The following is a 13,646-nucleotide window of genomic DNA, read 5'->3' on the forward strand; positions in this document are numbered from 1 at the left end:
CTAGCAGTGAGGTTTGCATATTGCAGCTGAAACTGGTTAGAATTCCTTCAGCGTTCAGGAGATTTTTTTTCCGGGAGCAAACTTACCTGCAGAGTCCTCTTCCTCTCCAAAACAAACAAACAAAAAGAAAAAAATCAAACAGTGGCGTGTCTATTTTTTTTTTTTTTTTACTGGGGTGGCCCAAATGGGACTCTGACTGCAGTTATGGCATGAAGTGCAAACGCTACTGTAGGCACACACATCAGCATAGCTTTAATTAAACATTTTTGTCTCCACTACCCATTCCTACTACCAGTGTCTTGCATTTTTGTTTTTGGTTTAGATTAAAGGACCTAATAATCACAACACAACAGAATAACACCACAGAAATGTACTATAAATGTACTCCATACTTTATTAAAGGAATTGTTTACAAATTTGTTTACAAATTGTTCCAAAGGTATGTAGTCTAATAGCAAGCATTAAACAACAAAATTTAATGGAAAAAAAATATGTCTAGGTGAACATTTTTTAACAGTTTTTTTTATCAGTTTATTTGTATGTGAAAGGCTAGCCACTACTCTGGCACATTAGTGTCTCACAGGTTTCAGACTGTATTGCATTGGCTGACCTGTTCAAATGGACTGGTCAGATAGTAAATAATGATGGGGTGGCACCTGTGGTGGCCAATCAGATTTCAGGATTGTCCTCTGCCACTCCAGGCCACTCCCTAAACATGCCCCTAAAAACAGGTCATTAAAACTGGTAAAAACATTAAATGAAGCAGTTTCCTGTTACAAAAACAGTGTTTCTCCTTGTTTTGTACGTCACCTAGCCCAGCACCTGCAGGTGTTCGCTCACCTTTTGTCTCTAATGACTCGTGATGTTTAGCAGGTGGTTTTTACAGGAAGCTGAGTTATCCACAGAGATCTCTTCCTCTGCAAGAAAAAACAAACCTGCTGATTTAAACCCAACACATTCTCATTGTTGTAACATATTGCAGTTAACTTCTACTTTGGAGTGAGAAGGGGGATTTTAACCAGTAAAAACACTGAATAATGCAGTTTTATTTTTTTAAAAATGTGTTGACACTGCTCTTTGCCAAGAGGCTGCTATGGTGTCCAATGCAAAAATGCACATATATAGAGCCAGTGATTGTTTGTCCATCCTTGGCTGTAGAAATGTGGTGTTGCAACATGGTGATTTCCCTGGATGAGGAACTGCTCCCTATGTTACTATAAACAGCTATTTCAAATGAACAGAAGCTCAACAATTTGTATTTTCAGATGATTGTGCAGTAAAGAAAACATACTTATTATAAACATTTTTGACAATAAATTCCTCCTAAATCCTACACACTGGACCTTTATGGGCTACACTTTTTGATAAAACATCCTTGACTTCTCATCAAACCTTTTTTGTGGCACATTTTACTTGTCAAGCTTTATACATCAGACAACATTCTTTGTTTTTAATGTAATGTTACAGGTAAGATGTGATCTTGTCTGACAAGTGTTTTACAACTGAAACAGTATTTTTGGCTTTGTATCTATGGTCACTTGTATGTGCATCACACTATAAATAACATAAACTAACTAGCAAAAGTGTATCATTTGGATAGAACTGTTGTTATGCCTCACAGTTATTCAAGCAGAATTAACTTTGCTACAGTGTGTTAAAATGAATGTAAAAGCGCACACCAGAGAAAACAAGGGACGAGGCTATACAGCTGTAGAAGAGTAATATGAGAAGTTTCCTGTCCCAGCACAGAAGTTACTTCAGTGAGTAGAGTTGTGAGAATCGCCCAAGAAGCCCCATCTCTGTTTTATCAAAGGAAGTGACTTGTTTTTCTCTCCATTGCCTGCTCATATGCCGTTGCCTTTTTTTTATACAACCCCTTAAACCACACCCATGAAGAATAAAAGGGTGTGGGCCACAGCCCCCTCCACCCATTGGATCCATAACTGGCCAACATAGCATAACTGCCATCCGCCTAACGTGAGACATAGATTCACTATGGAAGGAGGCCAGAACCGTGCTGTGGCTCCATCCTACCTTGGATGGTCCATCTTTAACACTTTGTGCTGTTGTCTGCCTCTGGGGATTGCTGCCATCATCTGCTCTTGTAAGGTAGGTCAATTTTCCTGAACATCAAGAGAAATAATTTAAAATCTGAACTATAGTGCAAAAAGCATCAAGAGGCTTTTTCATTAAGAGACTGAATATTGACTGACTTGTGCTCATTGTGTAGCCAGTCAGATTAATTTAGCATGTACAGTATATATGGACATATTGTACAGAATGATTCCTGGTCAGTTGCACAAGATTAAATTGATCTGCTTTTCTGATTTTTTTTTAAATCTCAGATTTGTATTTGATTATTTCATCTCCTCAGTCGAACACATTTTTCAAGCAAATTCATTTTCAAATTTGCTTTTTAAAGGCACAAAATGCTAATGCAATGGGAGAATCAGCTCAAGCTGCGGAGGCATCAAGGACAGCCAAGATCCTAAACATCATTGGACTTGTCTGTGGAATAGTTTTGATCATCATAGTCATCGCTGTCCAAGCCAGTAAGAAGTGAAGACGACGTTGATGGTCCTTGTTTCTACCAGGAGATGCATCGCAATCCCAGCAAAGCCTTTATTATACTATAAACTTCCCCTCCTCCACATGCCGGACCACTAAATACAAACAGATGTCAGTATGTGTGTGTGTGTGTGCACACATCGGTTGTACATATGTTTGTCTTTGTATGTCTTTTAACCATGTGCCTGTTAAAACATCCCAGGATTGAAATTATAATGCTGTGCTTGTGGTAGTAAAAGCCAAAAACCATGTGATTTGTATAAGGAGAAAACTGTTTTGCTGTGTTTAAATAAACAAACACTGCAAGATGAGTGCTTTTGTGATCTGTGATTACAAGAATCAAAGCAAATTCAGAAAAAATGCTTACTGATAAGAAAAGAAGAACTACATTTTTACTGTCTTGACATACACACTACCCAAAACTATTTTAAAATGTTAACAGCTACTTTGTCTCACAATTACATTTACTTTATTTTTAGGGTTAGGGCTAACCAGCATTCATAATTAATCTTACCTCAATATAAAGGATAACCAAGCTTAATAGTCTCGCCTTTTGACTCAAAATGAACTTAAATAACACAAAATATGTTATGAAGTAGATGGGTAGCATGTTTAGGGTTGGATTAGGGTTAGTCTATGAAATCCAAAACAATGAAAAATATAACAATGAGTATGCACAGTGTTCTTCATACTATATCACGTAGCTGTTGTTTCCTCTTTTACCTTATCTAAACAGATAAAATATATGAAAAACAGGTAGAATTTGTTAAGCTTAATTTATTTCTCAAACATTGCACACTTAATGTTTTACACTGCACACTTATATAGGCAATTGTATTGTTGCAGTTAGCTGTTTGTAACCATTTAGAAGTAAGCTGTGCCTTGTGGCTTATTGTTATAATGAAGTAATGAAATTAGAGACATATGTTCTGTGTAATGTGTCTACATGGTGGGAAAAAAGGCAATTATTGATGGAAGGACAAGATGGCTTGTAAAAAGTTCTTATCACACAGAACATACAGTAGCGTGCTTATTCTTCTGGAGGAGAGGAAATTCCTGTTTCCAAAAGCGGAGATATTGATGCTGTCTTCCGATAGATAATTACCTCTGTGAAGTATCTTCCCACCCATTCAAGCCTTGTTTTTTTCTCTTGTTAAAAAGTCTGCATAGCTTCATGAAGAAACTGCTGTTCATCTCTGAGGTTTGCTCCTCCCATGTCGCTTGCAATAAAGAACTGATTCTATGTTGGGTAACGTCTCTTCTCTTTCAAATAGAAGAATTTCCCTCATCCTTCAGAGCTCTTCTCTCTTAAAAGTCCTTCGAGTTGAGAGAGCAGAGACATTTCTCTGTGCTTCCTCTGAAGTTCCTCAACTTCCTGTACCCGTAATCACAAACAGATAAATGACAAGAGACATGCAAGACAGCTGCGATTACTCTCCGACATACTTTATCTTGTACAACAATGACAAACTATTAAATTAAAGATCAATCATGCTTCAATCTGACCATTCTGAAGAGGAACGTGGACTACACTGTACCAAATGATCATAGAGGAAATACTATGTTCTTACGTCTTCAGACAGCAATCCTCTGCTCGGTTTGTGAAACCTATTAAGCAGGGAGGCAGCATGAGAGTCCGAAAGGCTCCCCTTTAAGACCTCTGAAGGGGCCTCCTGGTCCTGAAACAGCACACACACATTGGCTTCCTGTCCAGAGGACGGCACGCCCAGTCTGGCATTAAACAGCTCCCCCAGGCATGCCTGCAGTGTCTGTAAAGTACAGTTACACAGAACAGCAAAATTAAATTAATGTTTCAAACAAAAAGAGCATCAGCCCAAAAGTAAACCAACTGAAAACAGCTGAAATTTCAGTTCATCTTCATTTGAAACAAATTTTGAAATCAAAAAGCACTCACAGATTTAAGAGTTTTCAAAACCATTAATGATTCATGCATACTTTGAGTGTCTGTCTGTACCTTGAAGAAAAGCCTCTGGAAGGCAGGACTGGAGTCAGAGCTCATGTCTTTTATCTTGACGTGGGACAGACAGTGGAGCAGCAGCAGAGAGAAACCACCAACTGACTGGAGCCTCTGGCGACGGACAAAGAGCGTCTCTTCTGCCTCCTTTCAACACAGCGGTCATTCAAATGCATCTGAGAGTTTTTCTAATGAACAAATCATGGCTGTTCAAAGACATGCATTATTCACAGATTTAAAAAAGCAAGCATGGTGCTGAATTGCATGTCACCTACAATACAATGTGTCTTGCCATTTTAAAGGAAATAAAGGATTAGTTTAACATTTAAAGAAAAGAAATAAGAAGAAGAATAAGAAGAATATAATTGCACCAAACGGCCATCAAGAGAGACAGAAAAGGAAATGTCCACTTTACCAATGCAAATGTCTCAAACTTTTATTGGAGTGCTTGGGTACAACAATTAACAAGGATAGAATGTAACATTCCCCAAAAAACGTATTGAATACTAGATGGCAGCTGGAGTTGAATACTGTGAAAATGAAATCTACATAGGTAGGATGTACTTCAGATATTGCAAACTCTTAATTTAAAGACCGTGTTGCAAGCCCATTGCATGAAAGAGTGAATCTCTCTAATGGGATCTGAAAAACAGCCCTTAAATGAACTTTATAACCCTGAGCCTATGCAGGAAACGCAGAAGTTGCAGAATTGCTGGATATTTAGTGATTTAAGGCGTCTTTTAGTCTGACCTCTCTCCCCTGTATGCAGGGGTGGATGAAGAGAGACAGAGCCTTTTGTGTCCAGAGATCTGCAGGGCTGAACAGGATGTTTTGTAAATCCTTTCACTGTTGGGACTGTTCACTGAATTGCCCCTTCAGCATTAGTGAGGGCTCCAGAAAAAGACGTAGCAGCAGCAGCAGAAAGACACAGCAGGCTGCTGTTTTGTTGTTTTCCTTAAATATTCAGGTACTGAGAGAGACTGCTCTGAGTACAAGATAAAATACTTCATTACAACTAAAAGCTCTGCACTCAAAATGTTACTAAAGTGAAAGCAGTGGAACAACAAAATCAGAATACTATTACAACTAAAAGTTGCAATAATCAAAACATTACTTTGGTTAAAAGTAAAGAAGGATTAACACTTAAATGTACATGTCTACAGTATGCAATGTTGTGGTACTCACTATAAAGCACATGTATATATGTATTACTCTGTAATCACAAAGAGCCTATAAAATAAAGAAACAATAAGATAATACAACATTTTTGATAATGCATCCTTAGTAATTCTTATACGTATTCTCAGTCAAGAACATTTAAATTCAGTGATAGTTGATTTGCTTTCAGCTAACGTCAGTCACCAGCAGTCCAGCACTACTGACACTTGGACAGTTTGGTGTGTAGACTCAAGGACGTAGCATCGTATTCTGGGCCCTATGCATAAGTAGACTCAGACTCAGGATCTGCATACCACACTATTTCAGCAGAGAACAGGATGACCACACAATCACAAAGGCCTTACAGAATTGAATTGGAGAATATCACTGACATGCATTATAGAGGTTTCCACAAACAATAGGAATGGAAAAGAATCTAATATTCTCTACAGGGACTACATTATTTTTGCCAGGACTTTCCAGCCAGCACTGTTTCACAATGTTTCCAGAGTTGTTTAAAGCTTTGACATTGTTATTATAGCAGGTACATAGGAACTAATGTGTGTGTGTGTGTGTGTGTGTGTGTGTGTGTGTGTGTGTGGATTTAGAGGGAAGACTAAAAGGGATGGACTGGAAGAGGTATAATAATAAATGTTGGTAAGAGGCTACATGCGTGGAGCATAAGTTACCTACTAATGTTTGGAGACGCGTTTCGGACTTTGTGTGTTATGTTTAAGAGTTGAATTGCGGACTTTGAAACTGTCGACAGGCTTCCCCTTGGGGGTTAAGCTAGGTTAACTATGCCTTTTACAGGGAGTCAACATGAGAGGGGGAGGAGAAGCAGCAAAAAATTCTTGTGTTCTATAAATATTATGCTCAGAGGCTGAGGGCTATGAGAGTCTGCCATCAGCTTAACAGGCCCATTGAATGTTTCACACCTGGCCAAACTCAAAAAGCTAAAAGTATTACATACACCTGTCCTGAGACAACAAGTGTCAGCACTTTGGGCATGTAGCAGCTGCCTGTAGAGGGGACAACAGATGTGGGAAGTGTGGTGGAAACCATGACTTAAAGCAATGTCAGGGGGTGTGAAAATCACGCAAGAGCTGTGGAAATAGAGAAACTGAGGACTGAGGGTAAAATGTCATATGCGAATGCATTAAAGAAAGTGAAGGGAACCTAGAAGGCAAGTGATAGCTGGTGCACCCTCTGCAATGCTTCTGGTAAAGGAGGCAGCAGGACAAGTGGTGGGGACCCAGTGTTTTCTGGCTTTCAGAGTAGATGTTCTGTAAGCAGCTCGAAATCAAACCAGAAGGTCTGACATACTTAAATTTGGATGAGAAATATCTAGACCCAGAAAAGCTGCACAAGTACATGAGGCAGAGGGTGGAAGTGTATGAGAGAGAAGAGAAAGAAGGTGCACAGACAGAAGTGAGGAGTGTATTGATGAAAGAAACATGGATATGAATGATGATGATGATTGTTGTTGTTGTACATTTTACAATAGAATGCACAGAGTTTAGTGGCCAATAGATTTGGCATTAGCATCTAGTGAGCTACCAAGGGTCTGAGAGTGGGATTCTGTGGAAAGGTATACAATAGGTGGTGATCACTTTCCAATACTGCTGACAATTGGAAAATCTTTATTTATAGAGAAACAGGGCAATCCAAAACACTTTATGTTTGATAAGGTAGATTGGGAGCGATTTACCGACAGATGTAACAAATCTATTGATGATCAACTGATGAATGGAATAACAGTTTATGTGAAATGATCATGAATAGTGCGGTTGAATGTATTTCAACTAAGAAAAATTGTCAAAGAAGAATTAGTGTACCATGGTGGAACAAGGATTGCACTAAAGCTGTGACTAAAGAGAGCGCTGAGAAAATGCCTGCCTGAAAACAAGGCGCTAGAATATAAAAGGTTAAGAGCCAAGGCTCGAAGAGTGATTAAATCTGAAAAAAAAAATGTTGGAGGAGATATTGTGGGAGACTAGGTGTAGAGACGTCAGTTATTGAAATATGGCAAGTAGTTCATTGTATGTCAGGAGTTAACAGAAAAAATAAATACCAGTTTCAGAAGATGAGGGAATTTTAGAAGAATTGTAAAGAGCTATTAAAAAGGGGAGGTCAACAGCTCCAGGAAACAATGGCTGCGAGATTGTTAAAAACTTCAGTGATGTAGTGTTGGAAGAAATGTTGTCTTAAATAAATTCTGTGTGGAAAGAGGGAACTCTCCCTAACTCCTGGAAGCAAGCAGTGGTGGTACCAATTATGAAATCTGTGAAAGATGCCTCAAAGGCTGAATCCTACAGGCCTATTGCGCTCACAGCAGTGTTATGTAAAATCATGGAAAAAATGGTCACAGATAGATAAGTTTACAAAGTAGAGTGGAAGGGATGGTTTGCCCCAATACAAAGTGGCTTCCGTAGAGGAAGTAGCACAATGGACTCCACAATGGAGTGCTTTCTCTTGAAATTGACATAAGGGAAGCTTTAAAAAATAGGGAGCCACTAATGGCAGTGTTTTTAGATATTGAAAAAGCGTATGATATGTTGTGGAAAGAGGGGCTTATTATAAAGCTTTATGATGCTGGAGTCTGAGGGCGTATGCTTAATTGGATTCAAGATTTTGTGAAAAACAGGACTATTCAAGTATGGACTGCAAATGCTTACTCTGATGGTACAAGCATTAATAATGGAAAACCCCAGGGAAGTGTAATTAGTCCGGTGTTATCTGATAAATAATGATAAATGACATATTTCAAGAAATTGGGTCTGGATTGGGTGCTCTCTGTTTGCAGATGATGGTGCCATAAGGAAAAGAGGCAAAAATATAAAGCAAATAACGGAACAAATGCAAGTCGCCCTATCCAAAACAACTAGCTGGGGTGAAAAGTGGGGATTTAAGATCTCATGAGATAAATCAAAAGCACTTGAGAGGGTAGACGATTTCAAATTCTTGGGAGTGTACTTTGTTGAGAGACTGAAAGGAAGGGTCGCAATTACTTATTGATTCAGAACAGTGCAAATGCATCACAATGTTATCTTGGCAAGGAAGGAAGGAAAACCAATGTGTGGAGATAGTGGGAAGACCAGAAGGGATGGACCGGAATAGGTATAATAAATGTGGGGAAACAGAGCTGTCTCCACACTTTGGAACTCCCTTTCCAAACACATGCGTGACTGCAGTGACCTTCCTCAGTTTAAACAACTCATAAAAACCCACCTGTTCAAAGCTGCCTTTAATGTTTATTTTTTGTGTTGTATTTCTATGCCGTGTATCTTATTATGTTTTTATTTTCGTATTCTTGTATTTTATCTGTATTCTGTAGTCTTTAAGATCCCTGAAAAGCACTCTATAAATAAAATGTATTATTATTATTATTAAACTATGCTAAGAGGCTACATGCATGTCTCCTATCTGTTAATAAAAGCTTCACCATATACAGACAGATTCTTTAAGTGGGCATTGTTGAATATCTACTTGCTTATAGTACAAATATTCATGATGATTGAGAGACTGATCCTCAGAAACCCTGCAGCTTCAGAGTGTGAAATACCTTGAAGCTTGAAATTCCAGGCTGCTGAAAGCTAATCTCTACAGCTTGTTTGGGTTTTAGATAATGTAATCGCAGTAAGTAATCTGAAAAGTTTCTTTCAAAAAACAAAAAAAAGACAGGTGTTTCCATGGAATTATATTATCAGCTATCACATAAGAATAAATGGAGGTACAGCCAATCATTCAGTCATCATTAAAATTCTGTGATATTGGAAGTACTTCTTACATCCATCTTGAGGTATTTTGAGGGTTTCATTTAATGTGCAATGTCTATTTTATTGGTCATGTTTTTAAGTGCATTGCTTGTGACTTTATTGGTGAACTCATTATCTTGTTGATGTCAGCTATGCCACACATAATATTAAGCAATTGCATTTAATTGTACTGACAAACATAAAGAAAGCCTCTAATTATGTTTTCACAGGAAAAGATCAAGTCAAAGTCAAAGTTTACCTGATAAAAGAAGGAATTTCTGAAGGCGTTGTTGACATAATTGTTGTTTGGTAGACTCGCTGCTATCTGAAGTGAAATGGCTGGAGTCTGTTGAAAAAGACAACAACAACAACCCAATCCTTCTTTTATTACAATATTCTTACTGCAGCTTCGTCAACAGTAACAATGAAAAAATCAGCACAGTCTCATCCCAACTCATCAAATTTCACCGCCGGTCACATCTATATGACCCACTAGGCATCCTCCTGCGGTTGTTGTTGACATCCCAGGACTGTCAATTCATGCCTATTTAATGCATTTTGTCCTTTCAAAATACACACCCATTGTCACAGGAAATGTACAGTTTCTCCTGTCATGGTTTAAGGTTTTGGTGTTTTTAGTTTGGACTTTGTTTTCGGTTTTTCAGTGTGTGTTCTATGTTTCTTGTTTTCCTTGTTTCTTGTTACTCTTGTTTTGTTTCCAGTTTTATTTTGTTGTTTCACTCATCATGTGTCATGTCTGCTTTTACTCCCTGTCTCCCTGATTAGTTTCACCTGTCTTTTATCAGTCTGGTTTGTTCTTCCTTGATAGTCTTCCCTGCACACCTGTTTCTGTTTTAGTCTCGTCTGCTCCACCCTTGTGTTCCCAGCCACATCTCCATTTGTTAGCTAATCCCTGTGTTTCCCTTTTCCACCTAGCCCAGCTGTGTGTTGTTGTCTTGATTAGTTCCCTGTGTGTATATATAGCTGTGTGTGCTTCCCTTTGTTCCTTGTCAGTTCTTCTGTTACCTTTTCTGTTATCCTGCCATGTTCCTGCCTGCTGTCCTCCCTGTTGTTTCCACCATTGTTGCTCCTGCCTTCACTCAAATTCATCAGCGTTATTTTTTTTTGTTTCAGTTTATTTTTTGATTTGTGCTTTATTTGTACTTTGTTTTTCAAAACTTGCTTGTTTTTTGGACTTAATAATCAGCATCAAAGACCACACCCTGACATCTGCTTGTTACATGCAAAATTAACTTACAACATCAGTAAAACATTTAAAGTTTACATTTATTTCTTGTGCAACACAAACGTGGTTAGTTGGACCCATCCGCCACTCCACCTGTCTGGCCTATAGAGATTTTCTAGCACCTTATATCACGTCTTTACCAGTAGCATTTCTAGCTGATGCCATCTTTAGGTATATCATACTGCTATGACAGCTACTGTCTGGCAGTGTTATAAACTGATGTTACCCAACCAGTGGCATATAATATTGACACAAACAATGGTTTTGGCATTGGTGACCCCGAAATCACAGACCAAATGGCAATATTTGATGACCTGGGAATGAAAAGGGCTTTAAAAAATCGATATATACAATGAATGATTAAATACATGTGACATGAGCAGCATCAAGAAAACAAAACAAAAAGAATAAAAATGAAAGTTTTTTAAGGATGAGATTTAAGGGATTTTATCAGCCTTAGTTCTTAAGGAGGGTTGATTTAAAGCCCCATAGTTCTCACAACAAAAGCCAAGTCACCTTTGGTCTTTAACTGGAATACAGAGATAGAAAGTTTCCTACATCAGGCTGCACAGAGGCTCATAAGAAATTAAATGTTTAAAATGCTGGGGGCCAGACCACTCAAAGCCTCAAAATTAGACAGTAGGCTAAAAGCAATTTTAAAAATGAATAAGCAACAAGGCTGAAAATAAAAGTGAAACTGCGGCACCAACCAGTTTTCGATTATATAATGTGTGCATCAGGAAAAGTCCATGCTGGAAGACCAGGAACTCTCTTGGGTTAAGGAGCAACACATCCAATGGGATCAGCTCTCCTTCACATTCCCACTGAGCTTCGAGGACATCGATGAAAGCCTTGCCTCTGTCTGGACAAAACATTAAACCCCCAAATGACTCATGTGAATGCAAAAAATTACTGTCATCTTTTTATGCCCACTCGAGTTTGCACCGATACTGTCTTTACTCAGCACATAGCCAGTAAACAGTTACCTTCCAAGACACAACAACAAGTATAAAAGGTAAAATTCAGGTTTTTTGAAACTTGTATAAACCAGAAATCTGTCAAAACTGTCGTTTTCTGAGAATTGACAAGGCTAATGTTAGAGATGTCAAGGATTGCTACACTTTGAGGTTTTTCTAGCTGTTGGCTTGCACCATAAGTCACACAACTGTTTTAGAACTGACAAATGGATGGAAGTCATGTCGTTACATGTTACACTTTGGCACAACAGTAACCGTAAGGCTCATATTTAAGAATAATTATTATGATGATTATAGTGTTTACTAACAGCAAATACTGTGACTATTTGGTATGTTGGTGCGTGCAATTCTTAAAAGGAGAAATGATAAGACTGATGAAACAAACCAAGACTCCCTTGTGGAAATATTTGACCGTTGAAAATAAGAAGTTCCCCAATTGCAGTACATGGTTTGAGTAACAGATCGTCTGAGTCTTGACAAAACATTTGTTAAAGATTGAGACTGCCGAGCGGTATGCCCTAAATCACGGAACAGCAACAAATATGATCGCACCATCTGTAGCTCCACCTTGTGCTTACCTATGCAAGTAATTAATTTGTAGTTGAGGTAAAAGTTTTCTGTGGTCATTATGACTGTTTCATATTACATACTTGTGTGCAGCAAAGCCAGGTCCATAGGTGAAGGCTCTTATGGGTTGGTCAAAACTCATTACTCAAGAAATAAGTATTCCTCTGGCAGCCAAAGTATACATCCTAAGCTTCTTAAATGATCTGGAGCAAATACAACAAGTGTTATGATTCACAGGAGCTAATGTTAACGAAAGTCTTCTTATCTAATATCGTTAATTGCAGACCACTAAGGGTCCTCGTGATGGGGCAGTGGGGCAGGGGCTTGAAGAAGAAGACTGTTAATAGCCAAAAATCCCCTATGTACCAGTCCATCTTATAGGAAATTTGCATTGCAGGTGAACAGTAGGGCTAATCTTGTCCACGATAATAAAAGGGCTGGTCTGGGGCCGTATTCACAAAATTTCTTAGTACAAAGAGTTGCTCCTAGTGAAGAAATTCTAAGAAAATTGTGATGTTTTCAAAGAGAAATTGGTTCTTTTAAAGATAAAAGTTATCCACAAGGCACCTTAAGAGAGCTCCTAAGGTGAAAAACTGTTAGGAGTAGAGAGGAGGACTTTTAAGAGGCTCAAGAGTTTCTGAAGTGGAGGAGAAAATGGTGGAAAGTAAATTAGGTAGGACAAATGTTCTCCAAACACTGAATGACACACTATAGAATTAGATGGTGAAAGTATGTTTGATGTCATTAGAGCACTGATGCAAGTGATCACAAGATTAAGATATTGGGCAACTAGGAAAAGGCAACCTAGTTGCCGACCTTGCCATCTCAACCTTCCATTAGCTGAGGATCACACCAACAATCACAACACTTTCATAGGCTCATATTGTGGCACAGTTAGTTCATTTTCACTTGGTGTTCACACCTTTCAGGCTCATACATTCAGGAATACATCATGTCTAGCAACAGGGTCAACCCAGCCCATTCGCATACTGAGGTCGTCAAATACTGTCGCTTTGTGAGTGATTTTTGCATATGACACTGATGCCAAAAGCCACCTTTCGCAGTGGCTGTAAATTTGGTTGATGAGTCCAACGAACCCCGAACTTTCACCCAGGGTTTGTTGAACCGCTTGCTGTAAGAAAGTATAGTCAAATCTTTTTTCTAAACCTAAACATGTGCTTTCTTGCCCAAACCTAACTGCCTTTGTTGTTGAATCCTCACCATGTGCTTTTGTTGACATCTCAGACATTTCAACATCCCAGAATGCCAACTGTAGATGCAGGAGGATAGAGTGTAATATGTAGATGCAAAAGACAAAGTGGTGATATGTGATGACTTGGGATGCGAATGTGTTGGTCGACCACACCTCATCTCTAAGGTAAAAAGTTTCTGTGCCT

General features: G+C 38.6%; 1 protein-coding gene and 1 long non-coding RNA gene across 2 annotated transcripts in view; one reads left to right on the forward strand and one right to left on the reverse strand.

Moving 5' to 3' along the window:
- The first annotated feature begins 1,917 nt into the window (after nucleotides 1-1,917).
- On the forward strand, nucleotides 1,918-2,879 carry LOC148189355 (uncharacterized). The gene is made up of 2 exons (XR_015776807.1): nucleotides 1,918-2,109; nucleotides 2,423-2,879. It is a non-coding gene; the product is annotated as an uncharacterized LOC148189355 (long non-coding RNA).
- A 450-nt stretch (nucleotides 2,880-3,329) lies between these two features.
- LOC148189356 (uncharacterized) overlaps nucleotides 3,330-13,646 on the reverse strand; it is a 34,171-nt gene continuing 23,854 nt past the window's right edge. Inside the window, exons 27-31 of the mRNA XM_088078942.1 lie at nucleotides 11,416-11,567; nucleotides 9,719-9,805; nucleotides 4,544-4,690; nucleotides 4,140-4,337; nucleotides 3,330-3,943 (exon numbers count right to left, since the gene is read on the reverse strand). Of these exons, the coding sequence (XP_087935068.1) occupies nucleotides 3,854-3,943; nucleotides 4,140-4,337; nucleotides 4,544-4,690; nucleotides 9,719-9,805; nucleotides 11,416-11,567 (674 nt within the window). The 3' untranslated portion in view covers nucleotides 3,330-3,853. The remainder of the gene's footprint in view (nucleotides 3,944-4,139; nucleotides 4,338-4,543; nucleotides 4,691-9,718; nucleotides 9,806-11,415; nucleotides 11,568-13,646) is intronic.

Source organism: Plectropomus leopardus, chromosome 6, assembly GCF_026936395.1.
Source record: "Plectropomus leopardus strain MGB_pleo_1.0 chromosome 6, ASM2693639v1, whole genome shotgun sequence".
Lineage (NCBI taxonomy): Eukaryota > Metazoa > Chordata > Actinopteri > Perciformes > Serranidae > Plectropomus > Plectropomus leopardus.